Source organism: Nymphaea colorata, chromosome 4, assembly GCF_008831285.2.
Source record: "Nymphaea colorata isolate Beijing-Zhang1983 chromosome 4, ASM883128v2, whole genome shotgun sequence".
Classification (NCBI taxonomy): domain Eukaryota; kingdom Viridiplantae; phylum Streptophyta; class Magnoliopsida; order Nymphaeales; family Nymphaeaceae; genus Nymphaea; species Nymphaea colorata.
In genome coordinates this window covers 25043631-25070848 of record NC_045141.1, presented here as the reverse complement: position 1 = coordinate 25070848, position 27218 = coordinate 25043631, and the positions used below count along the sequence as shown (strand labels likewise).

General features: G+C 37.6%; 1 protein-coding gene and 2 non-coding genes across 5 annotated transcripts; all 3 read left to right on the top strand.

Moving 5' to 3' along the window:
- Positions 1-692: 692 nt before the first annotated feature.
- On the top strand, positions 693-27218 carry LOC116252769 (chaperonin CPN60-2, mitochondrial). 3 transcript variants are annotated; one of them, XM_050077253.1, is made up of 35 exons: positions 694-1245; positions 2944-3099; positions 3201-3263; positions 4251-4319; positions 4637-4811; positions 6060-6221; positions 8088-8185; positions 10172-10246; positions 10385-10453; positions 10530-10615; positions 10701-10818; positions 11426-11524; positions 11603-11963; positions 12070-13853; positions 13942-14043; positions 14958-15062; positions 15228-15458; positions 15565-15633; positions 16085-16186; positions 20225-20356; positions 20476-20635; positions 22918-23093; positions 23526-23621; positions 23710-23814; positions 23919-24005; positions 24100-24189; positions 24329-24409; positions 24537-24605; positions 24942-25019; positions 25155-25250; positions 25423-25522; positions 25855-25958; positions 26054-26159; positions 26247-26325; positions 26794-27218. In XM_050077253.1, the coding sequence occupies exons 1-35, from the start codon at positions 913-915 to the stop codon at positions 26897-26899; spliced, it is 5922 nt and encodes a 1973-aa protein (XP_049933210.1). In that variant the 5' UTR covers positions 694-912; the 3' UTR covers positions 26900-27218. The 3 variants fall into 3 exon arrangements, with proteins under 3 accessions (XP_031483143.1, XP_049933210.1, XP_031484073.1); XM_031627283.2 differs by lacking the exons at positions 20225-20356; positions 20476-20635; positions 22918-23093; ... (11 more) ...; positions 26247-26325; positions 26794-27218 and adding an exon at positions 16847-17279 and having other exon boundaries at positions 693-1245; positions 15228-15302; positions 15390-15458; XM_031628213.2 differs by lacking the exons at positions 694-1245; positions 2944-3099; positions 3201-3263; ... (14 more) ...; positions 15565-15633; positions 16085-16186 and adding exons at positions 19655-19996; positions 20085-20109.
- On the top strand, positions 21596-21732 carry LOC116253782 (small nucleolar RNA snoR111). Its single transcript, XR_004172545.1, has one exon. It is a non-coding gene; the product is annotated as a small nucleolar RNA snoR111 (small nucleolar RNA).
- LOC116253781 (small nucleolar RNA snoR111) lies at positions 22349-22475 on the top strand. The gene has a single exon (XR_004172544.1). It is a non-coding gene; the product is annotated as a small nucleolar RNA snoR111 (small nucleolar RNA).

Here is a 27218-nt window from a genome sequence, read left to right as displayed (position 1 = left end):
CAATAACTTACCAAAATACCTCTATAGTAAAAAGGTGGGACATACCTTCCCATCCCATAAGTTGCATAACATGGAAAGCACTTTCTTTAAGCTTGCATGAAAATGATATTTAAGAAAAATGTCACTAGATACAAGCGATTTTTTTTTTACATTTCTTTCCATGTGGTTAGTTGCCAACCGAAGACATTAAGTGAAGACGTGACATTATGTTCATTATAAAATTCGTCAAGTCGTCATATTATAACTATCTTGAAGTCAAAATGTTATTATTTGTGTCGCATTTACAAAGAAAAAGACGCAGCCGTTGTCCCTTTTTAAAACTGAGTAAATTTAGGGAGATCGCTAAATAACGAATTTTTTTTGTTACAAAAGTTAAATTATAATTTTCAAATTTTAACATGACTGAAATATGATTTTTTAAAATTTCTATATCATTAGATTAATTTTTTTACAATTTATAATAAAATATGAATTTTTGAAAGGGTTTTAGCTCATGCCCAACCCCTTTCAAAGTTGGAGCCCAGACCATAAGGAAACTTGAGGCCCTTTTATGGATGAATATGAAAAAACCTGGCCCTCAAGGAAAAGCTTAACAATTGGCGTTTTGGTTATTTTGTGAATTAGACTTAAAGCATGAGTAATTTCACGATCTCAAAGCCCGCAATTTTACCCATTTTCCCTCCCATTTCCCTCTCCTTCCTCGTTGGAAAAGCTGGAAGGAAAAAATACAGAAGAAAAAAAAAAGAAACAAGAAGCGGAGGGGAAGAAAACCAGTGACCGATCTCTCCTTTTTCTTTTCATCCTGTTTCTCTCTCTCGTCTCTCCACTTCAGATCTGCTTCACATTCCTCTTCCCCCGTCAATTTCCCCTTTTCCTGTCCGTCCGCAGGCCGGAGGGAACCTAGGGCTGACGATGGAGGAGCCCTTAGAGATGGTGCAGTCGAAGGACACGAAGGAGCGGATGGCCGGAGTGGAGCGCCTCCACGGCTACCTCGAGAATTGCCGGAGAAGCCTCTCCTCCGCCGAAGTCACCTCCCTCGTCGACTGCTGCCTCGATCTGCTGAAGGACAGCAATTTCAGGGTCAGCCAGGGGGCGCTTCAGTCGCTCGCCTCCGCGGCAGTTCTCGCCGGCGAGCATCTGAAGCTCCATTTCAACGCACTCGTTCCTGCTGTCGTCGAGCGCCTGGGTGATGCGAAGCAGCCCGTTCGAGATGCTGCCCGCAGGCTTCTCCTTACGCTTATGGAGGTACATGTTGTGTCTCTTTTATCGGTAAAGTGTGTACTTCCTATCCGATCAGTGTGATCTTTGGACACGGACGCGCAAGCCAGTTAAGCTTAGCGGTTTCTTTCGACTAGTTTAGCGGTTTGGATCGTCTCAATTCTGGCAGTCGTTTTCTTATTGTCGTAATTATTTATCCGATGATTGAAATCCCAGCTTTAGGGGGAAATGGGGGGATTAATGTCTATAACTAGTACTGCTTGGCTTTGCCTGTTCAGCCGATACAGGGTTTATAAACGTGGGAAGCCTTTCCGTGGATTTACTTTCACTTATGTTCTACATTCTCACGTGTTTTGGAAAGAAGAGAAATTCGCTGCTTTGAAGAGGATGGCGCCATTGTTCCTCGTAGTGCTTCCTTGTCATGTTTTTAGGATTTAGGGTTCTGGGGCACTTAATGATTCAGTGACCGTCTTTATCGCTATTTCTGTTCCTCCAGGGAAAGTAAGGGGATGTCTTAAATAGCGCAAAAAGTTTAAGCTATTTTGGGCTGTTTGAGCGCTATACTTTCTACTTCCATGGAAACTCTTTTTACAGAATTCATTTTTTTAAAAAAATAATTGGATTCGAAGTGCTTCCATTCTTGAGTATCGTCTGGTGGCTGACTTGCCCTTGCACTTTCTTGTTCTGGAAGAGGTATCATCACTTTTTCCTACCCTGTGTATCTCTTGTTGGTGCCAATGGTGACTATTGGTCCTAGATTTAGCCCGATCTATATTCATCCTATTTAATAATGAGTGCGGGAATTTGTAACTGACCGGGAGGCTTGGACGGCGATAGTTTTGGTTGAACACAACGACAATGATGACGAAAATATTACTAGTACTAGCACTACTGCTACTATAGCAACAACAACAACAGCTGCTACTACTACCATAACAACAACAAGACAGTAGTCTACTAGTACTACTATTAATGTGGTGGTGCATATGCACGAGAGAGAGAGAGAGAGAGAGAGAGAGAGAGAGAGGACTTGAAGTCGTTCTTCGTTAATTTCCATAAACAATTTCATAGAGAAGATCCCAAGTAAACCTATGATTCAAATTTTTAGCATGAATTTATAATTTATAAGTTCGTTTAATTAAAAAATTGAAAGAAGAAGCAAAATTATTATTTTGGGGCATGATTAGTTGGTTTTTGAGGCAGAAAATATGTTATTGTGATTCAATCAACCATATTGCAAAACCTTAAATGAACACTCATGTTGTTGTAAAAGTGCTAGGTACAGCCTAGGCAATGGGTTGAGCCTAGAGCCTAGGTGGCAGTAGGCACATTAAATAGTGCCAGAAAACAGGAATCAGAAGATGCAATAAAATATTAAATCTAAGAACAAAAATTGATCCTTCCTTGAATGAGAAACTTGTTAGATTTTATAACAGAACAACGTTATTATAATACATGATAAATAATGTTAACCTCAATGCCAATCATTCTTGTTCCTAAAGCATATAAAATAGATCAATGTCCAAAAGATCGAGAAATAATTGCTAATTTTATTTTTTAACACACAAATAGCTAAACTAAAACTTCAAATTACTTATTCACTATAAAAATGAAGGAACATAAATCTTCAACAGATATATCACAACCTCAATAGATCTTTCTTCATGATACATGTTACGGTACCCTCTATTTTTTAAGGTTAAATGAAGTTATATGTGTTATTAGGTTTCTTCACCGACAATAATAGTTGAAAGAGCTGGTAGTTATGCCTGGACACACAAGAGTTGGCGTGTTCGTGAAGAGTTTGTTCGAACAGTTTCTTCTGCAGTTGGCCTATTCGCCTCTACTGAGCTCACTCTTCAGCGTGTCGTACTTCCTCTGGTACATTAAGCATTATTTTCTTCCTTATCATTCCCCATTTCATTGAAGGGCAGAAGGAAAACAGACAGGATTTTTACTCGAAAATTTCATGGATCATACAGGTATTGCAGCTGTTGAATGACTCAAATAACAGTGTAAGAGAAGCTGCCACTTTGTGCATAGAGGTCAGTTATTCGCTTTCAATTTTTCATTCCAGCAACTGGTATTTGTTCTTTGTGTTGAACTCGTGAATAGTTAAACACCTGAAGTTTAAGCTTCCTTCCTTGTCTAATTGCAGCTCATAGACATAAGAAAAGTATCCACATCTTTGCTGCATATGTCATCTGATAATTTGTAGGCTTGTAGCTGTACATGGACAATCTTTTGGATATTTCTGAACTTGAAGTTCTTTTGTTTTTCCTGGAAGTTGGAAGTGCTTCATCGATGAATGTTGCTGTCACAGGTGCATCTACTTAGTTTGTAGGCATCACTTGAAATGAGATATTAATGTGCAGCACACATACAAGAGCACTCCATTGTACATCATTTATGAGATGCAGGTTTGGAAGGGGAGGAAGCTTTGTGACGGTTGAATCACAAATTCAATGTGACCTTCCTGTTTCTTCTAGAGGCTTGTCAAGATATGGAATTATAATAATGAAATGAATGTCTAAGACATGTTAAAGATATATACAGTGAATAATTGCTAATCATTCATATCTAGGTAACTGGTTCCTTTTTTGCATGCTCTCATAAGTTCACTGGGTTGTTTAATTGGAAATGCTGGGTGCTATATGAAATCCAGTTTGCCTATACTATGGAGTATGGAGTGCATATTGTTTCTGTACATCTTCTAACTCGTTGCATTTACAGGTACATAGCTGCTATTCAAAACATTAACATATTAATCTAGGAAACTAAATTCCATATGAACTACTTTATTTTTTGCATTAGATAATGATTAATGATGCATTTGTTTCTTCTGCTGAAAAGCTTGGTTCCTGTTTGTTCACTTTGTATTGTATTTCATGAAAATTAAAATATCATCGTGCTTGTTTTCATGATGGTTGTCTTTGTGCTTCTTCTACTAGTGATGAAGAGTGCATAAAATTTCCTGGGAAAAACCTCTAGTCAAACTTGCATCTTACACAGATTTTTTTCCCTGTTCACAGCAAATGTACACTCAAGTTGGGCCTCAATTTTTTGACGAACTGCAGCGGAATCATCTTCCCCCTGCTATGGTATGATTTTAGCGATGAAGCCTATTTCTCCTATATCTGTAACAAAGTGTCAAGCATGCTGACTCAATTAGCAGCATAATTTGTCTTAATCAAGGCATTTCAGTGCTTAAATTCTCCTCAGGGCTGTTTCTGTTAGTGGTTAGCCTTCATTCCTCTATGTAATGTTAGCACTGGCAATTTTTCATCCGTTTATTTAGTGTCACTGAGTCTTTGATTAATACCGAAATTTCTAGAGAAGAGATTTACAAGTTACATGCTATTTATTATGGTTTTTTCTGGTTTTACGTCATCTTCATTGTGTTTAATTTATAATGCAGGTTAAGGAGATAAGTGCAAGACTTGAAAAGATTGAGTCCAAGGTTCGTCCTGCTGATGCTCTTTCCAGCCAATTTGGTTTACCAGAAACAAAGCCTGCAATTCTGCCTTCATTCACTCAGAAGAAAAGCAGTCCAAAAATAAAGAGCTCAGTTCGTGAAAGTTCTCTTTTTGGTGGTTAGTCGTGGTACCTCTATTGCAATGTTATTTGGTTTCTTTTAGGTCAATAACATTTCAGAGATTTTTTGTCGGCAGTTCTTTCCTCTTTATCATCTGTTGTTGTCTGTAGTGACTTATGAGTTATGAACTTATGATGCTGTTTGGTTATGCTTTCATGATTAATTAATTTTTAGAGTTTAATTGATAAGAAATAAGGTAATATACTCTGGAAAACTATTTCTGATTAATTATTCAGGAAAATAGGTGCCAGGATTTGTAGGTCGTTTTTTCTTTTCCTTTGGTTGTTTTCTGGAAAATGTTGAACATGGACATGTTTCATGCAGTCACTTTTGTGCTCAAAATGAGATGAACGACTTAAAGGCAAAAATGATGACTAATATGCAGTCTTTTATCGTGCAATGCTTCTTGGAATTTATATAGTCACCTTGCCACTTGTATGAGAATTTCTAATACTAGTATGTAAGGAGATAAACTAGAACCTAGTAACATTGGTAGTCTGGTGTACTGGGTTCAATCCTTCATTTACTATGCTCTGTCCTGTCAACCGTGTCAAAGTAGCCTGGCTTATAGTTGGAAAAAATATAACATGGTTGTCCCTATAAGGGTGTCTTGCATGTCAATGTGTGGGATGCAGACATATAGTTGGTCCATCTGACATGCTGGGATGGACTCGGAGCGATATTGCATCAGCCTATATATAGTTTGTAACTTACAATTTCTTTTAGGTTTGAATTAATTGCTTAACTTTGATTTTCTTTTTGATTGATATGAACAGAAAACTTATATTTGTGGTACTATAAATGAATGCATTGGTTAATTGTTGAAAGTTATTCTTAAAATTTTTCACACATACAGTGGCTGGATGTGCCAACAATAGTTTGTTGCTGACACGGATGTAAAGCAATTTCAGAAGTTCTGGTATTCGAGTGCAACTGTGGATATGTTTTTGTAGATCTTTTTGTGCCTGCATGTGGTTTAGTTGATGCTCAATCTTCAATATTTAGGTAGAGGGCTTTGCTGCAAATTGTAAAAAAATTGGGTGCTCCTTTGCATTAGTCTTTGCTTTTGGCACATTGAGTCTTGTTTTTAGCTTACAATGTGCGTGTATCTGTGGATTGGATGCATGTTTGCATCTTAGTTGTTGCTAGTAATGGATGCTTGGTCTTTTGAATGTCTGTGGTGATGGCAGCAACTTGATATGCAATAGATAAAGCTGATTTCATTATCATTTTTTGTTTTATATAGGTGAAAATGATGTTACAGAGAAATCTATTGAGCCAGTTAAGGTTTTCTCTGAGAAAGAATTAATTAGAGAAATTGAGAAAATCGGTGCTACACTTGTGCCTGAACAAGATTGGTCAGTTAGAATTGCTGCAATGCAGAGACTCGAGGGCCTCGTATTTGGAGGTGTGATTCCTGTGTGTGTTGAAATGTGCATTACAAATTCACATGATCTTCTTGCCTCTGTTTTTTTTTTATCATTACAGCAAAATAACATCCCTTGTGAAACTTTAAGGGCAGAATTTTATGGGGAAAGTTGCAGATGTTTTACTTTATTCTCAAGTAAAGGCCATCCGGAACAAAAAAAAAAAAAATTCAAAGTTGCATATTTATGCATGTTTGTCTTTTCTTGGATGGGGTTTTGCCACTTTTTGGTATGGGTGTGCAGGTGTCAATTGTTTATTATTGTTGTAGCTGCTTTGGGGGTTTAGAGAATCTGCACTAATAGTGTGGGTGAATAACCACTTCTTCTGGGACAGGACCTAAAATGGTGAAAGTTAAAAAAAAATAAACTGATGTAGTTTTCCATGGTGATGTGAAGATAGGAGGAATTTTGTTTGGTTTTTTATTTTTAGAACATTTTGCCAGGATTTTGGTTACCTATTTATGGCTTACATGTACTTGTATACACTTGAAATTTGAAGAAGTTGATTGAGGTTGGTTAAGGAGGCTCTGGTAAATTTATCAATGTCTTGCCATAATCTAAGTGGACAATTGTGATCATTTCAGATTTTATTTCATCAGATATAGGTGAAGGCACTGGAATATGTGTTGGGTGTTGCAATAGGAAAAACAACCACAAAAATTGGCAGGAATTTTTTCACCGAAAAATGAACTCCATGAGAAATAAAAGATTGTGTTTGAGAAGATTATAGTAGCAAAGAAAGCGACTATAATTTTTCTAGGTATCATCCAGCTGAACAAGGGAGAAGCCTAAAACTGTATTTCTAGTACAGCAACTAAAAACAAAAAGATTGATTCACCATATGATAATTTTTTTCATTTTAGTTGAAGTAAGGGTTCTCCAGCTTTGTTTTCTGCCTTTTTTACTTTCATCTTCTGATTGTGCATCTTATCTTGATGTTTCTATGTTGTACTGAAAACAATCTCTGATTGCTCTTGTTTCCTGTTCTTTTCTATGCGCATGCCATTTTCTTTATCAAGTGGGATCCTTATGAAAGTCCTAAATAACTATCAAGGTGTGGTGCTATGCTAGTGTTTCTAATTGATTGATAGTTTCTATCTTAGTTACAAAAAATCCATCTTTTTCGAACAAGACCCGATAAAAATGTCAAAAACAATGGAAACAATAAAAATCTGACTTTTTCTTGTTTTTTGAGAAAAACTCTAAAATGCATTTTTCATGTTTTTTTTTCACATTTTTATTGTGTTTTTATTGCCTTTTTCCTCATTATTTTACATCATTTTTGCTTTAAATTTTAAAAGTACTTAAGTGAAATTTATTTATCTTCCTTTCTGTCATCACTAAAGCGTCATTTTTATCATTTTATCAAGTTATTTTTTATTTGTTTTCTTGTTAGTTTTTTCATTTATTTTACTTTTTCCCTAATTTTGAGGATTTTTTCTTTTCTAAAAAATTGCTGGATTTTTCCCGATATTTTTAGCTTTGTTAGAAAATACCTAAGAAAAACCTCGCTGTTTAGAACACGTTAATGATACTTGTGACTATGATTTTTTATAAAGCATATTGATATGATTATAAACTATCTGCTCTTTGTCTCTCAGTTGGGAATACTGAAGCATATGGATCATGCTGTCAATACTGTATTCTACTGTTAATGCAAATGAGTTGAAATGTTAAGAAATGACTAATGTTATTTTCTTTTTCCTGTCCAATATAGGGAAGAGTTGTTCTTCTTCTTTATTTGATATTATGTTACATTTTCTCTCTGAAAATGAGAGCTAATGTTTTCCGCTAGTACAAAAATTTTCTATTCCTCATCTTTTTCTGCACTTTTACTATCTTGCCAGGTGCTGCTGAGTACGCCTCATTCCAATCTCTGTTGAAGCAGCTTGTTGGTCCTCTAAGTGGTCAACTTTCTGATAGACGTTCTAGCATTGTGAAGCAGGTTATTATCCCCTTTCTGGAACAGCAATTCTATTGCAATTGAATTGAGGGTCAAAAGGGCATATAGAAAAATTGATTGTTGCAAATCTATGGTGTGCAGAAAACAATGTGATTACCACAAGCTAAAAGTTCTTGCTCTGTCACTTCTAGTTGGCCTTCAAGTTTCTAAAAACAGTCGTTCATCTCCATTTGTGATTTGTCTCTAGTCATTGATAATAAAATCATACGCTTGTCAACTGAAGGTGTTTGATTGGTTATCCAGGATGCATTGTCCCACCTTGATGGTGATGTCTTCTGTGACTTTACATGGATCTTCTATGTTGTTATTTTTATGGCAGGCTTTTAGGTGTTTTTTTGTCAATGCATCTACTATACTATGAAAGACAACTACTGTCTTATACGGTATAAATACATTTTTTTTCTTCAGTTTTAGGTTGTAAAGTTTGCATGTTCATGACCTCATTCTTTTCTTCGTTTAAAGCTACTTAAAGGTGGTGTTGTTGTAATGTCAGTGTTAGTGTTTCTTGTATTTGGCCCATTAAAATGTCACTTTGTAAAGGCTAGGTTGGTGACCTTGATGGATGAAAAAAACATTTGGGGCTTAAGGCGTGTTTCTTCATCATTGTCTTCCAACGTCCAACCTCATTCCTGAGTCCTGATCTACACTTTTGCAACAATTGTCCTTTTCTTCCTCATTCTGGAGTATGGTTTTCATGGCTGTCCTGATGCTTGTGGCATGAAGACCTAGTTTTTCTGCTTCCACCATCAAGTTTTAAATTTTAAGCCTTTGTGTGTCTGTTTCCACTGGGAAATGGCTGTAAGATGACCATGATTATTTAGAACATACTATGAACATTTACCAAAAGTAAATATAAAGGAAGTCTAAATTGTCTGTTTGAGTTTTAACATAACAAGATGGTGTTGAAAACGAGAACAAAAGCATGTTTTTAGCTTGACAGTTTGCAAGAGCTGTTGTTTCCGCTGCTTAACATTTAGGAACATTCAGTTAAGGTATAGTTTTTGAATCTTGATCACTTTTGTGTAAAGTTTGATTGGTTCCAGCTTGTAGTACATTTATTATTTAAATATGAAATGATTACATTCCTATGCATAGTTTTAGCAGGTTGGAACGGGTGTGAACAATGTCTCTTTTTTTTTTTTTTGGAGAGTTGTCAATGTGTATGTGATGACCCTCTAAGGGTTAGGTGCTAAAAAATACAGGTTAAGTCAATAATAGCAAGAACGAAGTGCAAGCTTCCACTTCAATGGGGAAGAAACCTCCAGCCTTAGGCGGTGAAATGTGTATTATTCTCTTTCATAAGTCTAACTCTAATGACAAAACCTGTGTTTATACGGTGGGCATGGAAAAAATGGTTCGAGTCTTTAGACTGGCCTGTTTTTTCTGGCCCTCTGGGAGTGTGATTCGAGTGCATTGTCATCTCTGCTTTTTCTTTGAAGATTGGTATCAAGTCCATTATCCAATCCCTAAAGAAAAATAGGTGATTGCTGAGCTGAAGCTCACTCTTGAATTTACTTTAAGAATTGCTTGACTGATTAAACACATGGTTCTGAAGCTCCACTTGCTTGTTTATTAGTTTCATTGACGATAGCCTGACAAGAACCATAATTATGCTTTTTGACACCTTCATAATTTTAGTTGAGCATTCTCTTCTTATTGAGAATCTATTCTGGATGTGAGTTATGGGTCTTCCATTTAGATCTCTTTTTAAGGGACACGTGAATAACACGTTGGGTGACAAATAAGCTTGTCCAAGTGATAGTATCATGGTGAAACTGCGTATTCCTCTTTTTGATTGCTTGAGAACGCACATGCAACTTTTCACGGAAATTATTCTGATATTTAGTTGTATCGCTGCACTTTGTAGGCAGTCTGTTAAAAGTGCTTTTCTGTTGAGGCATGGATGCTTTACATCATGATGGTTGTTTGAATAATTTCCAGTACCTTAACCGTAGTGTTTCTCCCCAGGCATGCCATTTGTTAAGTTTTTTATCAAAGGAACTTTTGGGGGATTTTGAGGCTTGTGCAGAGATGTTTATTCCGGTAGGCCCTGGACTCATATTTTTCTGTCTTTATACTTGTCCTTGGTTCCTATGTAGAACATTATGGTATATGTTACAAATAACAAAGCTGTCTTTTCCGGCTATCAATTTGATTTTTGTCCCTTTTCATGTCCTCAAGGTTCTTTTCAAGCTGGTTGTGATAACAGTGCTTGTTATAGCAGAATCTGCTGACACTTGCATAAAAACGGTCAGTATTTTGTGTTATCCCTTCTGTTCTTCGTATTGGCTGTGTAGGATTTTCTAAGATCTTAATGGCTTACCAGATGTTGCGCAATTGTAAAGTGGCTCGTGTACTTCCCCGTATTGCAGATTGTGCAAAGAATGACAGGAGTGCAGTTCTTCGTGCTAGGTATGGTGCTTTTTCTTGTTTTGTACCGGTGTATGCAATTTTGTGATTGAATTTGGTTTTTCTTGTGCTTATTATTGTGGTTTAGGTGTTGTGAGTATGCACTATTGATTCTTGAGTATTGGGCTGATGCACCTGAAATACAGAGGTCAGCAGAACTTTATGAGGATCTTATCAAATGCTGTGTAGCGGATGCCATGAGTGAGGTATATCCTTGGTTTTGTTCGCTTTGTGAAAAATTTAGCTGGTAGCACATTAAATTGACTAACAATAAATTACCGGTGGTAAAGAAAAGGAATGAAATTCAACAATATGTATCCAATGATGGATGGTTGTCAAAAGCCTCTTTTTAGTGCAATAAGGCCTTGAAGGTAAAAACATGGCTCAATTACTTTTAATAAACATGAAGTTTGATTCAACTTGTGAAGGTGAAATTGCAGGGAAAATTCTGTTACTCTTAGGAAATAATGTTTTTTGTAAAAAATAATAAGCGTGACTTACTAACTGAAATGCACCTAATTTTATGCTCTGGAAGATCCTGAATCCTGCATACATTTTGTTGCAATGTGCATAGGATTATGAATACCTTAATGCTTCATGAGTGCTATTTTGTATGAAAAGATGCCAGCATGATTGTTGTTGACCATCTTTACCATCCAGTAATATAGTGACCACTGGCATTCTGTTTTTCTAAGTAGACCAAATTTACCCATAAGTTGCTGGAAAATTGAATGGTTGGTGAAGCTTTTTCTCTAAGCTTCTGTTCTGTTGATGATTTCTATCTGATGTTTCCCACCTATTTGTACTGTACAGGTGAGATCCACTGCAAGAACATGTTACCGAATGTTCTCCAAAACATGGCCTGAACGCTCGAGGCGGTTGTTTTTGAGCTTTGATCCTGTGGTTCAGCGAGTAAGCTTGTTTTTCTAATTTTTATGTGCTGCGGTTTCTTTCATGGTCTTTGTGAATGCCAATCTACTCCATGTGCAGATAATCAATGAAGAAGATGGAGGCATTCACAGAAGATATGCATCACCTACACTTCGGGAGAGAGGTGTGCAGCAAATGCACGGTCTGACACAGCGATCTGCTCAATCAAATGTTCCTGGTTTTGGGACTTCCTCAATTGTGGCAATGGACCGGAGCACAAATTTACCTTCAGGGGCATCTCTACTCTCTGGCAGTCAGCTTCTGTCACAAGCAAAGGCTGCAGGAAGGGGTACAGAAAGAAGTCTTGAAAGTGTTCTGCAGGCAAGCAAGCAGCAGGTTACGGCTATTGAGAGCATGCTGAAAGGTTTGGATTTCTCGGAGAAGTGTAACCTAGCTAAACGTTCAACAAGTCTTGATCTAGGTATTCAAAGAAGCACATCATAAAATAAATCTGTCCTGAATCGAAAGCTATCAAATAGAATGATTGTATGAACGGCTAAACCCTCTTTTTCTTGTCCCTAGTGCAGGAGTGGACCCTCCATCATCTCGTGATCCCCCATTTCCATTGGCTGTTCCTGCATCCAATCACTTGTCAGCACAGAGTTCTGCATTGGCTGGTTCAACTGCAGCCAAAATCACTAAAGGTAGTCTTCTCTCTGGTGGTTCAATTTTATCAGATCTTTTATCATCCCAGGTTACAGCTTCTAAAGATAATAGCAAATTATTGTATGCAGGTAATATGACCACAGATTCCCTGTCTCGCACTCACACTGCCAAGAGGGTTCCATTGTCTTCTGATCGACCACAAGAGAGATTTGAAGATATTTCTGATGTCAAGTCAAATAGGCGTTTTGCTAACATGCAAGTTGATAGGCAGTACCTCGATACACCTTATAAGGATCCAGCTTACGGAGATGTACATAGTAGTTATGTTCCCAATTTCCAGAGGCCTCTTTTGAGAAAGCCTGCTTCAGGAAGGGTTTCAAGTGGTAGAAACAGTATTGATGAAAGTCATCTTCAAATTGGAGAAATGTCTAGCTGCTTGGATGGTCCAGTAACATTGACTGAAGCTCTAACTGAAGGCCTAAGTCCTAGTTCCAACTGGTCAGCCAGGGTTTCTGCTTTTCGTTATGTCCATGGTTTACTGCAACAAGGACCAAAAGGAATACAAGAAGTTACCCAGAACTTTGAGAAAATTATAAAGTTGTTTTTCCAGCACTTGGATGATCCCCATCATAAGGTGGCACAGGCAGCTTTTGCGACGCTCACTGATATGATTCCAGTTTTCAAAAAACCGTTCGAGAGTTATCTTGAGAGGATTTTACCTCATGTTTTCTCCCGGCTTATAGATCCAAAGGAACTTGTAAGGCAGTCTTGTTCATCAACCTTGGAAATGGTTGGGAGCATATATGGAATAGATTCATTGCTTCCTGCATTTCTTCGTTCACTCGATGAGCAGCGATCGCCAAAGGCTAAAATTGCTGTCATTGAATTTGCTATTAACTCCTTCAATACACATGCAATGAGTTCTGATGGTGCTAATTGTAGTGGATTATTAAAGTTGTGGTTTGCTAAGTTGGCACCTCTTGTTAATGAGAAAAATGCAAAGCTTAAAGAAGCAGCCATCACGGGTATTATATCGGTTTATACACACTTTGATTCTGCGGCTGTTTTAAATTTTATTGTTGGTTTATCTGTGGAGGAACAAAATGCAATGAGGAGAGCTCTCAAGCAGTACACTCCTAGGATAGAGGTGGACCTTATGAACCTTCTACAAAATAAGAAAGAGAGATCACGGTCAAAATCTTTATATGACCAGTCAGATGTTGTTGGAACATCTTCCGAAGAAGGCTATGTAGGAACATCAAAGAAAAATAATTTCTTTGGGAGGTTCTCTGCTGGTGCTATTGATGGTAATGGTGGTAGAAAGTGGAGTTCCATGCATGAATCCATGTTCATGGTAACTTCTTATAATCATGCACCTTCTGATGAACTGCAGGAAAATTACCGGAATCACGAGGGTATTTCAAAGTCTGAATTACATTGTAGCACCTCCAGCAGAAAAACTGTTGATACTTTAGAAAACAAAGAATCCTGGAGCCACCAATTGGATGCTAAGAACTTAAATCATCAAACAGATGTTGAAAGTTGTGGTGTTTCTCCTAGTTTAGAAGTCCATGGGAATGAAGGGGCAGAAGTTCTTCATGGTGGAGAATCTGCTGCTAATGCAGTAAATCAGGATAAATCTGTTGTACTTAAAGATGCCTCTTTGTTGGATTCTGGCCCTAGCATTCCTCAACTTCTTCACCAGGTATTTCTTGATCCTTTTTCCAATTGTTAGCTTTGATTTTTGAAGCCTTTGGTACGTTGAACTTATGCAACCATGGAACTCAATGCAGATATGCTATGGAAATGATGAAAATCCATCGGAAAGCAAAAAGGAAGCAATCCAGCAGTTGGTTCATGTTTCCATGGAAAAGGATCCTTCTATATGGACAAAGGTTTGATTAATTTTATTTGCTTTGTATGATCTGTCATTCTCAAAGATTCATGAGACAGCTGCTGGATTTGTTTTTCCAGTTACCTTTGGTTAATCTCTTGTATGTTTGTGGAGTAGTAGGAATTTTGGATGGAAATCGAGAATATTGCCTGCTCCTCTCCAGCTGGTATTAGGGTTTTTCCATGTTGAAACAAGTGACAAAGAAAACACAAATAGAATCATTTGATTGTTGCCTTCAGCAGTCCAATCTGAGCATTGCATGGAAAGCTTATGAGGAGAACACAAATTTATCAAGACTGGACAGCTTTGACTAGCTAGCACTTCTGTCCCTTTGGCTTGGCTTATGATCTAAGTGCATGCTATTTAGACACACTCCACAAGATTGCCAACAAAGGCTCCATCCACCTAGGTGGAGGGCAGAATCTGAGCACCTTCAAGTAGAAATAAGTCAACAACTTGAGAATTCAGCATGTGGGCATATCCCTTGACTGAATCTGCTAGTTATCTGCCTTCGCCTCCTCATAACTCCTTCTGCTGCACAGAGTCACGTGCACAAACTCTACTTATAAGGTCTTTAACTTACGTTATTTATAAAGTTTTTAGCTCAGAGTTTATGCGTGCTGTGAAAATATGTTCCTATTCTATTTTATGCTGCTGTTCCTTTCCATGTAAAAATAAAGGGAGCTTCTGCATGAAGATGATAGAGCAGTTAATCTCTGACTCTGCTTTCATGATGACATCCTTGTTTACAATCTAGGGAACAGCATATGGGGATCCCAAAAAAATAGGGCCAGGATTAGTGTCTTAATTTCTTCAGTGTGAAGTTCTTAGGGCAATAATCATGATGGTGCTTGTTGCTTCATTGAGATGGCTGGAGTTCTTTTCAAATTTCTGATATTAGTGATGTCTCTGCAGTATTTCAACCAAATTCTAACTGCAGTACTTGAGGTGGTTGATGATAGTGATCCTTCAGTCAGAGAGCTTGCACTTTCTCTGATTCTTGAGATGCTTAATTACCAGGTTAGTGGCTGGTTTTGTCTATTTATTTTGCATGCTTCTCGTTATGTAAACACTAAACACAACCATTTTTTTGTATGTTAGGACATGTTAGTTATAAAGAATGTCTAGGGTGTAGACATAAATTCTTCCTTAGGTGCTTTAAGATGTTATTGGATTTATTTTCAGAAAGATTCCATAGAGGATTCTATTGAAATTGTTATTGAGAAGCTGCTCCATGCCTCCAGAGATTCAATTGCAAAGGTATTAGTTAGATTTTCTTCAAGGAACTACCAAATTTTTGTTCTTTTCAGTTGTAAAATTGTAATAGCAAGTTGCTTTTACTTTCAGGTTTCAAATGAAGCTGAGTGCTGCTTGTCGGTTGTGTTATCCCAGTTTGACCCATATAGATGTCTTTCTGTAAGTGCATGTTAAATTGATGTTTCCGTTCTTGGATCTAAAGGGGATTGTTTTAGCAAGACCTGCAATTCTTCTGTTAGTTTTCTCTAATTTTTTGCCTTTGCAGGTCATTACACCATTGTTGGTAAGCGAAGATGAGAAAGCGCTTGTCTCTTGTATTAACTGTTTGACAAAGGTATACTTTATCGTTTGCATCAATCTGCACTGCCTATATGGTGTATTTTACATTATGTCGCTGAGTGCAGTACCGGGCTAGATCTTCTGCTGCTCTTTATAGTCATTAATATTACTTTTTAAGTTAGTATTACTTTCAGAAATTTCTGAACAATGTCTCGTCATGTGTTGCTTTCTGCATAGTTTTATTTGATGCCTGCTAATGCAGCTAGCGGTGCATTACGTTCCCTAATGCCTTTCTATAGGGTTGAAAACATATTATTTAGAAAAAAAAAACTTTAGTTGTACTTTAAAATGTTTGACATTGAGTAAAGTTTGGTTGACTGGTGGGCGTTTCATGCATGATTTTGTTTTATTGCCTTCACTAATCTGATCGAATTGCTTATACCAAACTATAAATGTGATTGATTTTCATCTTGGTTTGGGTCTTATATATGCTTCTTCATGTGCAGCTTGTTGGGCGGCTTTCACAGGAGGAGTTAATGGGTCAACTACCATCATTCTTACCGGCTTTGTTTGATGCTTTTGGGAGTCAGAGTGCAGATGTTCGTAAGGTGAGCCTTTATATTTTAACCATATATTCTCTCAAACTTCTTACATAACATGTATGCTTCTCAGTCGAATGAAAGTTTTAAAGGGTTAAGTCCAGGAATTTTAAATTGCAAAAGGAATTGTAAGGTCCTAATCACGTTCAAAGATGTATACTTTTGGTTGTTTTTGTTAGCCACTGTATTCTAGCTCTTTCAGCTATATTTCTGTGGTTAGTTTTTTATGGAAACAAATCCAACAACCTTATCAGGAAAACTGAAACTGGATTTATTGCATGATTTGATGGACTGGTATAGATCAAGGTTTATAACAACAGCCTTCTTGAAATATTCATCTGTAGTCTTGTTAGTTGTGCAAGAAGGATCTGAATATTTTCAAGACAATTTCTTTTTATCAATTCTAAATATTGTTTGCAATAGCAATAACATGGTGAGCTTACTGACGTCTAGGTATATGCTTTTCCTGAATTGTCGAAGTACTTGTCTAGTTGAGATTCAAGTTGGCAAAATATCTTCCTTCTCGGAATCATTTCTGAACAATGAAAAGCTAAAAATATACTTCCTATCTTGTTCTGTATTTTTTTTATTTGATCCAATATTCTTGCATACATGGCTGGAAGTTGGTGGTGGTTGATCCTTTTATATTTCTTCTTCTTGGTTTTGCAGACAGTTGTTTTCTGTCTAGTAGATATCTATATTGTACTCGGCAAAGCCTTCTTGCCGTACCTTGGTGGGCTGAGCAGCACCCAACTGCGGCTGGTGACAATCTATGCGAACCGCATTTCTCAGGCAAGGTCGGGAACTCCAATCAATGGTAACCAGGGGTGAGAGAACTGACGTTGGTTGAGCAGATCCGTTGTATTTTCCAGCGTGTATCAAGTTGGTGGTGGTTGTGTATTTGTGTAATTTCTTGTACAGCAACTGTTCATTAATACGAGAGTGGATGTTGGTTTTGCGAGCGGGTTTGGTTATTTGGATTGGGTGAGTTATGGGGGTTGCCCTTTGGAAGGAGCGCCATTGTCAATGTTGTATTTCTAGCGAGATGGTTTTTTCTCTCTTTAGTGTGGGTGATTATTTAAGGTTGATGATTGCCATGGCATTTTCTTTTTCTTTTTTTTTTTTGGCTTCATCAAGAGGAAATTCAAGATTTCTGGTCATTCTATTCCTTCAATTTGAAAGAACGGGCTGTGTTCGTATGGCTCTGCAGATGGTTTTCCTCTATTCTGGTCCGTGGAACCAAAAAAAAAAAAAAAAAAAGTTAACCCCCCCTCTCTCTCTCTCTCTCTATCTATATATATATATATATATCACTTACACATATACTCCTAAGGATGCATTATAAGCCCGAGCCATAGCGCATCTTACTATACCTGCCAATGCATTAAAAATTCTCTGTGTATTTTGCACCCTCATAAAAAGTGTTGGTAATGACATCTGCGTGGCCAATATTTTTAACAATTGAATGTATTTTTTGTAAGGCTTTTCAGTAACATAAATTGAAAACTGACTATCTGGTCATAGAGGTAGCGAGATGTTAGGATAATTTTATTTTTTGTTTTTTACTTTATATTGTTAAAAACCGTCGTAAGAGGCATATTGATGATGACCTTGCCTGCGGTTTGTAATAACGGCTTGCATCTTTTTTGCCACTGTTTTATATCGATACAAAATTTAAGAAGCAACTGCCACAATTGGTGCATATATATATATATATATATATATATATATATATATATATATATATATATATATATATATATATATATATATATGTTGCGACGCAAATGGGGGAGCTGGCTCCATTGGACGGCTCTTCTTTTATTTTAGTATTTGTACTTTTCTCCTCTCTCCGATGCTTTACGTGTTTCTCTCCTTATCCTGTATCCCTTCCTCCACAAAGCCACTGGTTGTGGATGTTGGGGTTGGAAATAAACCGTTTGAGAGAGAGAGAGAGAGAGAGAGAGAGAGAGAGAGACTCTGAGAGAGAGAGAGAGAGAAGGTCGTACCACTGCGAGTTTGAGTCCGCAGTTATCAAGTGCCCCCTTCCTTTCCAATCCAATTTTAAATCCATGTTTTTTACATTAAAATGTGGATTGAAAATTAGATACTGAAATCCACAGTTTAACGCAACTATGAATTGCATTTATCATGCATTTAAAAATTCCTCTGATCTCATATTAGTGAAGAAGCCAACAGAACCTAAGAAAGAAAATATTGAATAAAAGAAAATATAAAGAGCTCATCACAACCAGCCAAGCATGCTATTCGTGGCCTAGGTGGGCTGTGTCCATGATTAAAATAGGGCCCATCAAGGCCATCCGATCATGCAAATTGGTGGCCCAGATGGGCTGTTTGATTCAGGTTGCATATTGTAGTGCACATGTATTGTACTCAGTGATCTTAACAGTTTTTTCTGAATTTATCTACAATTCTGTATCTTTGACATATAAATATATTCACAAACATTTCGAAGGATTTTTTTTTCCAATGACAAAACAGCTCACACCACCAGGCTTTCTCCAAATGTAAAATGTGTAACTGGAAGAAAAACTGTCTCACGGTGTTGTAAGTTGTCAATGTAAAACACCAACACGATCATATTTGCCGTTGGTGGACAATGATAAATACGACTAACAAAACTTGCTGCAAGTGTACCTGCATGGTCCTCAGTGCATGTTGCATCCAACCGAAGGCATCCCATGCAATTCATGGGACCAGTAAAGTGCTATTAGTTCAAAACTCATTGTTGCAAAGTTATGATGAGAAACTGCAAATCTGCAAGTTTTTCGTTTTTCTGTAGATCCGACGTTTGAACAAACGTGCTTTACATCCCAAGAAATAACATGAACTCATGATCGAATTTTCAAGATTTGGTTTTTGAATTAAGGCGACTTTTTTTTGTTTTTTTGAATTGGAGTGCATTTTTATCGTTTCACTAAAATTTAGATGCATTTTTTGAATATTTATGAGAAAAATGAAAGAAACAACACTAACAAATAGTAAGGTTGAACATTCAATATCGGCAAATTTGTTTTCCCCGTGTCCAAGTTATTATGGTTCGACTTACCCAACGTCTTGAATATGGTTTGATTTATATGATTACATTTTAATTTGAGTAACCCTTGCCATCAGGGCTCAAGGTTGCTTTAGAACATGTATGCATATCAGTCAATTTGGTTAAAAAATAATATCTATAGAAATAGAACCGATGACCGACTACTCATCAACTATGAACACCACCTAGGAGTTCGAGAAAAATAAAAAAACCTACGTCGAATTGGACCACTTATCAAATTGGATCGGATAATCAGATTGAAATTTGAATTGATATTTGACACTGGATCAAACTACGACAATCCCTACTTTTAGAACCGGTAAAGGATGAGTTCCGGTTCCGGGTCTGGATGTAACACTACCCGGTTTAATCAGTTTCCTGGATGATGCTGTGGGGGGACGTTGTGAATCTTGAGATTTGAACCGCCGGAAATTGCTCGGAGACGAACGGTAATGGACCGTGTTGTTCGTGTAGGGGTTTGAGGAAAAAGTAGAACCCCTCCTAAAACCCTAATAGAGGGTTCTCCTCCTCTTCATTCACGCTCCTCGTCGTAGTATCGCCACCCTCGACACCCTCACTCCTCCTTCCTATTTATTGCGGTAGCCTCCATCACGGCCTTCCTAATTGGTTTCTCTCTCCCTCCTCTCTCTGGTAGCTTTCTTCCTAGCCTTGCCTCTTCTCCGCCTCATCAAACCCGAGGATCTTCATTTTCCTTTACGCAAAATGTATAGAGCAGTATCCAGCATAGCTTCAAAAGCCAGGTATCTGCGAGTCTGTGTGTCTGCGTGTGTGTGTGACGGGATAGCGTTTTCTTGACTAATGTTCCTCTTTTTTCTTCTTGATGTACAGGCTCGTTAGAAACACAAGTGTGCAGGTGAGGCCATTCGGCCCATTTCTCTCTGTAAATGATTTGCCTTGTGTTCGTTTTGGGAACTGAAGAGTTGAGAAGTACTCTTGTCTTACTTTTTAACTGTTTTATGCTTGATCAGATTGGTAGCAGGTTGAGCTGGAGCAGAAACTATGCGGCAAAGGACATTAGGTTCGGGGTAGAAGCTCGGGCGTTGATGCTCAAGGGTGTTGAAGATCTTGCTGATGCTGTTAAAATCACTATGGGCCCTAAGGTGCCGACCAAGTTGAGATGCTTGTTCTTTGTGAATCAAGTCCAATTGCGGAAGTTGTTTTTTTTTTTTTTCATCGTTGGCTGCTTTTTATTTATTGTTCAGTTGGGTTCTTCTTGAAGGGCCGCAATGTTGTCATAGAACGGAGCTTTGGCTCGCCTCAAGTGACAAAGGATGGTGTGACTGTTGCAAAAAGCATTGAGTTCAGCCATAGGGTCAAGAACATGGGAGCTAGCCTAGTTAAACAGGTTGCCAATGCTACCAATGATGTTGCTGGAGATGGTGAGCTTGGAGTTCTTAGCCTTTGTTTGCTTGCTTGCGTCGCTTCATTGTGGCGGTATATTTTAATGTTTCAGTTTATAAACATTCAGCCTTGCTGTCTGTTTGTCTTTTGCATCTGCTCCTTCGTAATCTGGTGTCCCTTTTTTATTGTGTCATTCTCATGTTCCCTTTTTGTGCAGTTTGGATGCCATTGTGTTGAAGGGATAATTTACTGCCTAGTTTGATCTCATTTTTTTATACGTAAGAATCTAAGATCCATTTCTTGTTTGGTTTAATCTGGGATTGCATGGGAACCATTTATTTGATTTCCTTTTCAATTTTGTGGAAACATGCTGTGGTGGTTAAATTGGGCGTAGGCTATTATTTTCATAGAGTACTGCTATTGACTGCGGTTGTATCTGATGAAGTTGACGTTGGAACACAACATGTTCACCGGATAGCGTGGAAGAAAAAATGGCGTTAAAAGGGCATGCTGTATTCAAATGGCCCAGGGTCCTTGTTGTCTAGTTTTACATTTACACCGATTCCATGTCTAGGCCTTTCTGGTTCTCAAGGAAATCCATGTCTAACCTTTTTGGTAACCAACTATTGACGGCAATTTATATGTTTCCTATTGAAGATTGTGTTACTGTCGGCATGTTCAATTTGCAACATTGACATTAAAACCCAATAATGTGCATCCGGTTTTCCCCCCACACCACCACCCCACTCCTACCCCTTTTTTTGTCTCATTAGGAGTCAGGAATAACGATTCTCATAAGTTGACTTGATTATGTGGCCGATATATATGCTCACTGTCTATAAATTGCATATACCCTTGCCTTCTCATTGTGTAACTATGATTCTTTGGTTCTTGGTATAATGGTTTACCACCTGTATACTACATCCTTTGAAGGCATCCTATATTTCTATTCGTTTTTTATGTATGATCTAGGCGCTATCTCCTCTTGCTCTGTTCTTGAAAGCAAATGAGAGACTGGCCAATCTTTGCTTGTCTCTTGGTTGGAACAGAGAACAACAACCCATCAAGGTCAAGATATCGTTTCGGTTGCCCTTGCAGTTTGTTGGTTGGCATGCCGATTGTTGCTTGACTACATTTTCTTTTGTCTTCACTGTAAACAATGTGCTATTCACTGCATTTTTAGTTTTGAAATAACTTTGGGATCACCTGCCATTAATTGTGGTTGTATCTGATAAAGTTTACATTGTAGCACAGTATGTTCACTGGACAGATTTTCTGTAATGATTGCATCACGCATGGAGGAAAAAATGGTGTAAAAAGGACATGTTTTATTCAATGGCCTAGGGTTCTTCTCATTATCTTGTCATTTAAAAGGAAATCATATAGTGATCAGTGATTGGCAGCAATTTATATGTTTTATATTGAAACTGGTAGCTAACAAGCATGACCAATTTGCGATGTGGACATTAAACTCAGTAATGTGCATTTTGCTATTTCTTGTTCTGTCTCAGGATACCGATTCTGGTAGTTGGTTTCATTATCTGGGTTTTATACATAGACATTGTCTGTAAGGTTCATATGCTCTTAGCTTTTGACTCTTTGAGTATGATTTTTTATTCTTTGTGTAATGGTTTACCAATTCTATAATACATCTTCTGCAGGCATCTTGGATTTCTGTTCATTTTCACCTATGATTTATGGTTTCTTCTCTCTCTCTCTCTCTCTCTCCCTCCCTCTCTCTGTTCATGAAAGTAAATGAGAGACTGGCCAACTTTTGCCTGTTTCTTGGTTGGAACAGAGGACATTCACGGTCGAGGTATCGTTTCGGCTGCCCTTGCATTTTGTTTGATTGGCATTCCGATTGTTGCTCGACTACATTCTTTTTTTCTTGCCCTACTCTTGTGCATTTTTAAATTCGATATAACTTTGAAATTTGAATGAATGATGACATTCTTGCTTTTTTCGCTTTGAACTTATTCGAGTTTTATCTCCTTGCGGATAAATCCTGTTCTGTGCTCTTTTGTTTTTTTTTCTTTCTCCATTTTCATACATTAAATTGCGTTTTTTGTGGCTAGCAATATTTGCAGACCTTTTTTCTTTTTTTTTTTCTCTGTTTTTTTTGCATTCCTTCCCCTTTGTCAAAAAAATTGGAAGTTCCATTTTGGGAAATATTGTGGTTAACATGATTTCCTGATCTTTTCGCATGCATTTTAGTTTCTTTACCCTTTTGTTTATTAATGTGTGTATGTTCGTTCCTTTTTTTTTGCTTTTTGGTTGTCTACGTATTTCGCATTAATCGTGAATGATATCTCTGGTGCAGGCACCACATGCGCGACAGTTTTAACTAGGGCAATCTTTGCAGAAGGTTGTAAATCTGTTGCAGCAGGAATGAATGCGATGGATTTGCGGAGAGGAATTTCGATGGCTGTTGATTCTGTAGTCACCAACTTGAAAAGCCAAGCTCGAAGGATCAGCACATCAGAGGAAATTGCTCAGGTTCATATTGTCATCTATGTTGTGGTAGCAAATGATGCCGAACTAAACGTTGCTGTTTCTGCCTTGTCCTCATTGATTGTCTAACAATTCTGTGCACAAGTTCTGGATTTTCCTTTCAAAAAGTTGTTCATCGTATCTAAGGGTGGGCGTCAAACCAGGGCCCGTCTGGCTTTCAGGCTGGGCCCGGGCCCAATAAATTTTTTTAAATTTATTATTATATATATATATTTATGTATATATATATTATTATTATTATTATTTTAAATTAAACCGTGCCCGGGCTGGCCCAGAGCCCATGCCCAACTTGCTGCCGAATCGGTCCTGGCCGGCCCGGCCCAATGCCCACCCCTAATCATATCTCTAGAGTTAATGCTTTTATGCTTTACCTGTTCCATACAAAACAAGTGTCAATTGGATCCTGTATGTGAGCAGGTTGGTACAATATCAGCAAATGGTGAAAGAGAAATTGGTGAATTGATTGCTAAGGCTATGGAGAAAGTTGGCAAAGAGGGTGTCATTACTGTTGCTGTAAGATTACCTTGTCCATTGTGGACTATGAAGATAGATTTTGTCTACTTGTAGTGAGACCTTGACTTTGTGGATGTTCGACATACAGGATGGGAAGACCTTGCTTAATGAACTAGAAGTTGTTGAAGGAATGAAGCTTGATAGGGGTTATATATCACCTTACTTCCTTAATGATCCAAAGACTCAGAAATGTGTAAGTTTTGATGTAGAAGGCACACCTCTTTGATCATTCATTTTTAAGTTCTGTTTATATTAAGTGTTTTGTGGGGTCTAAGGGCAATGCTCATTTAACGACAGGAACTTGAAGATCCTCTTATTTTGATCCATGAGAAAAAAATCTCCAGCATAAATTCAGTTGTTAAAGTGTTAGAGCTGGCACTGAAGGTACAATGCTGTTGTATCTCCATCAGTATATATTATCTACCATATATTATTTTTCTTGTTAACCCCTTTCCTTTTTTTTTTAATATTTATTCAGAGGCAGAGGCCATTATTGATTGTTGCTGAAGATGTAGAAAGTGATGCCTTAGCTACACTCATCATAAATAAGCTTCGGGCCGGCATAAAGGTCTTTCGTTTTTGCTATGTTCTATTGGCTAAACTTTTTCCTTTTCTATCTTCTGGCTTTCTTTGTAATGGTGGTGCTGATGTTATTGTCAACATGTTTACACCTTCATCTGATAAAACATGTGTCTTGGCCTTTAAAGGTGTGTGCTGTCAAGGCTCCTGGGTTTGGTGAAAACCGGAAAGCAAGTTTGCAGGACCTGGCTACTCTAACTGGAGGCCAGGTTTGTCTTTTGTTTCTCTGGCCTTCTGCTTTCTTATTTGTTTTTTGTTGTTTTTATTTGTTCGTACTACCTTTCTTCATGGTCTCTTATCTGTTATTATGTGTCTGATGTTGATTTTTTTATGTAGCTTGTTACTGAGGATCTGGGAATGAACCTTGAGAAAGTTGATTTGGAGATGCTAGGTACTGCTAAAAAGGTAGCATATTTTTCCTGGTGCAAGATTTCCAATATATTTAGTTTGGAAGATATCCAAGTTTCTTGGCCTTGGTGTTCATTGGCATTCCGTGTATCCTGCCATCATAGTTGATGGCTTTCTTTGAAGTATATTCTGATGATTCCCTTGTTCTATTCTGTTGAACTGCATCTGAATTGATTTTTTTTTTCTTATTTAGTTTTATCGAGATGCATCTGAATTAACCTTTTCATTTTGCATTGTTTCATGATTTCTTGTGATTGTTGTAGATCTGCTACTGTATGTTGTGTGAATTGTAATTGTTTAGCGGTGTTAAGGTCATTGCTTTGTTGATGATAGGTAACTATATCTAAAGATGACACTGTCATCCTTGATGGAGCTGGCGATAAGAAAGCCATTGAGGAAAGATGTGACCAGGTATGTTTTATCTTCTTTATTTTTATTTTAGTAGCATGTTTGAGGTGGTTTTTTTTGTCACCAATGTCTTCTGTACTCAACGGATTTCTTTTGTGTTGGTCTGTGTTGTATGCTCATCCATAGTGCTTTTGACAGTTGAGATCTGCAATAGAAGCAAGTAATTCTGATTATGATCGAGAGAAGTTGCAAGAAAGGTTGGCCAAACTTTCAGGAGGAGTTGCTGTTATAAAGGTCTGTCATACTGACCATTTGTACTCAATGGACTTCCTTTCCGTTCTGTGCATTTTCTCATGTTCCTCTAAAATGTGGTTTATAATAGCTTGTTTGTGTTCACTGTACTTAATTTCCCCCCTCTTTTTTCTTTCCTCTGTTGGATTTGGCCTTAATTTTTGTCTGCACGAAGATTGGTGGAGCTAGTGAAGCTGAGGTTGGTGAAAAGAAAGATCGAGTAACTGATGCTCTGAATGCGACCAAGGCTGCTGTTGAAGAGGGTATTGTGTCAGGTTAGTTGTAACGTGTAACTTGTGAATCCTGGCTACTCAACCAATGTCTTTGCTCTGGAAACCCAACCTTTCATCTGTCTCAAGGTTCTAAATAAAGCACCTGCTCAGCTTGATATATCAATTTTGAAGTTTGTAGGAAAAGAGCTGAGATAGGTTGTAACTCCTTGAAGAAATTGTGGATTGACATATTGTAAGGACGTCATTTTGTTGAGACACATAAATGTAGCAATGTGCGGATGTCTTGTGAGACTGTAAAAAGAGTCAGAAAGTTTCTGTTGCGATTTTATTTGTTTTTGTTTGGCGCTTGAAAATTAGAGATTCTTCTGTTGCAGGTGGTGGTGTGGCACTGCTTTACGCATCAAGGGAGCTAGAAAGATTGCAAACTGCAAATTTTGACCAGAAAGTTGGGGTTCAGATTATTCAGAATGCCTTGAAGGTATTGTTATAGCAGAGGATTTTGCATTTGCATTCATCTAATAGTGAAGTAATTAATGTTAATACTGAAAGTTGATATTGACATTTATAATCCAGACACCTGTGTATACAATTGCTTCCAACGCTGGAGTTGAGGGAGCTGTTGTTGTGGGCAAGCTGTTAGAGCAGGACAACCTTGACCTTGGATATGATGCTTCCAAGGGTACCTTCTGTTCCCATTTAGAATTTGAAAGTTGTCACTGTTAGTCAAACTTAATTAGCACTCGTGTTATTTTCAATTATGAGCCAGGTGAATATGTAGACATGGTAAAGGCAGGGATTATTGATCCGGTGAAAGTAATTAGAACTGCTCTGGTAGATGCTGCAAGGTATGTTGAGTAAAGAAGAGGTCTACACTACTAAATGATGGGTTTTTTCAAATGATAGTATAGTCTGCATTTTATCTTTTGCCCATCTTGTACTTGCATGACAAGAAATAAGCTTTTCCTTTTGTGTTTTTTGGAATGTTCAGAAAAACGTAATTATATAGTTCTCATGGATATGAGTGCCAGGACTGACCTGGCACATTGATTATGAGTTCAATGTTCGTCTGTTGTTTCATGCATGCGTATGTATTGTTTCTCATGGATAAGAAAACTAGTTTAAGACCCTCCTGTGGGTTCTACTGTTATGAATATTGAAATGCTCATGTTCTTTTTTTTTTTTACTGTATTTAACTAGCAAAAGGTGAAACTGAGTGCATTAAAAGTTAAATGTGCATAATATTGCCTCAGACATTTAATGATTTAGTTTTCTTTTGACATACTGATTTTTTTTTTCTTCAATCTGCAATACAGTGTGTCTTCTTTGATGGCAACCACAGAGGCAGTGGTTGTTGAACTCCCCAAGGAAGAGAAGAATGTGCCATCAATGGGTGGTGACATGGGAGACATGGACTATTGAAGAGATATACTACTGCAGTGAACTGAATAGTCTTATACGGTCTTTTCCAGCCTTCTCTTGTTCGCATTCTCACAATTTTTTCACCTTGGATGATGTACCGAAATTGTAACAAATAGAGTCGGGTGTGAAGGAATTTTCTCTGCTGTAACAGTCGTGATCTTTTACGTCACAACCTTTATAAATGAAAATCAAGGTTGGGTTGCTCACAACATCCTGAGCATTATTTTGTTCTTGCTCTGTGGTGAACGTCTGATTTAGATTTTACCGAGGGAATTTGAAATTTGCAAGGAAGGGGTATACTCACTTTTTTAAGTTTGAA

What these genes read in the sequence shown, in the direction of transcription:
- LOC116252769 (XM_050077253.1), top strand. Translation starts at nt 913, where the DNA reads ATGGAGGAGCCCTTAGAGATGGTGCAGTCGAAGGACACGAAGGAGCGG. An exon ending in CTACTCTAACTGGAGGCCAG is followed by an intron (nt 24,410 to 24,536) that starts GTTTGTCTTTTG and finishes TTTTTTATGTAG; the next exon opens with CTTGTTACTGAGGATCTGGG. An exon ending in TTATTCAGAATGCCTTGAAG is followed by an intron (nt 25,959 to 26,053) that starts GTATTGTTATAG and finishes TTTATAATCCAG; the next exon opens with ACACCTGTGTATACAATTGC.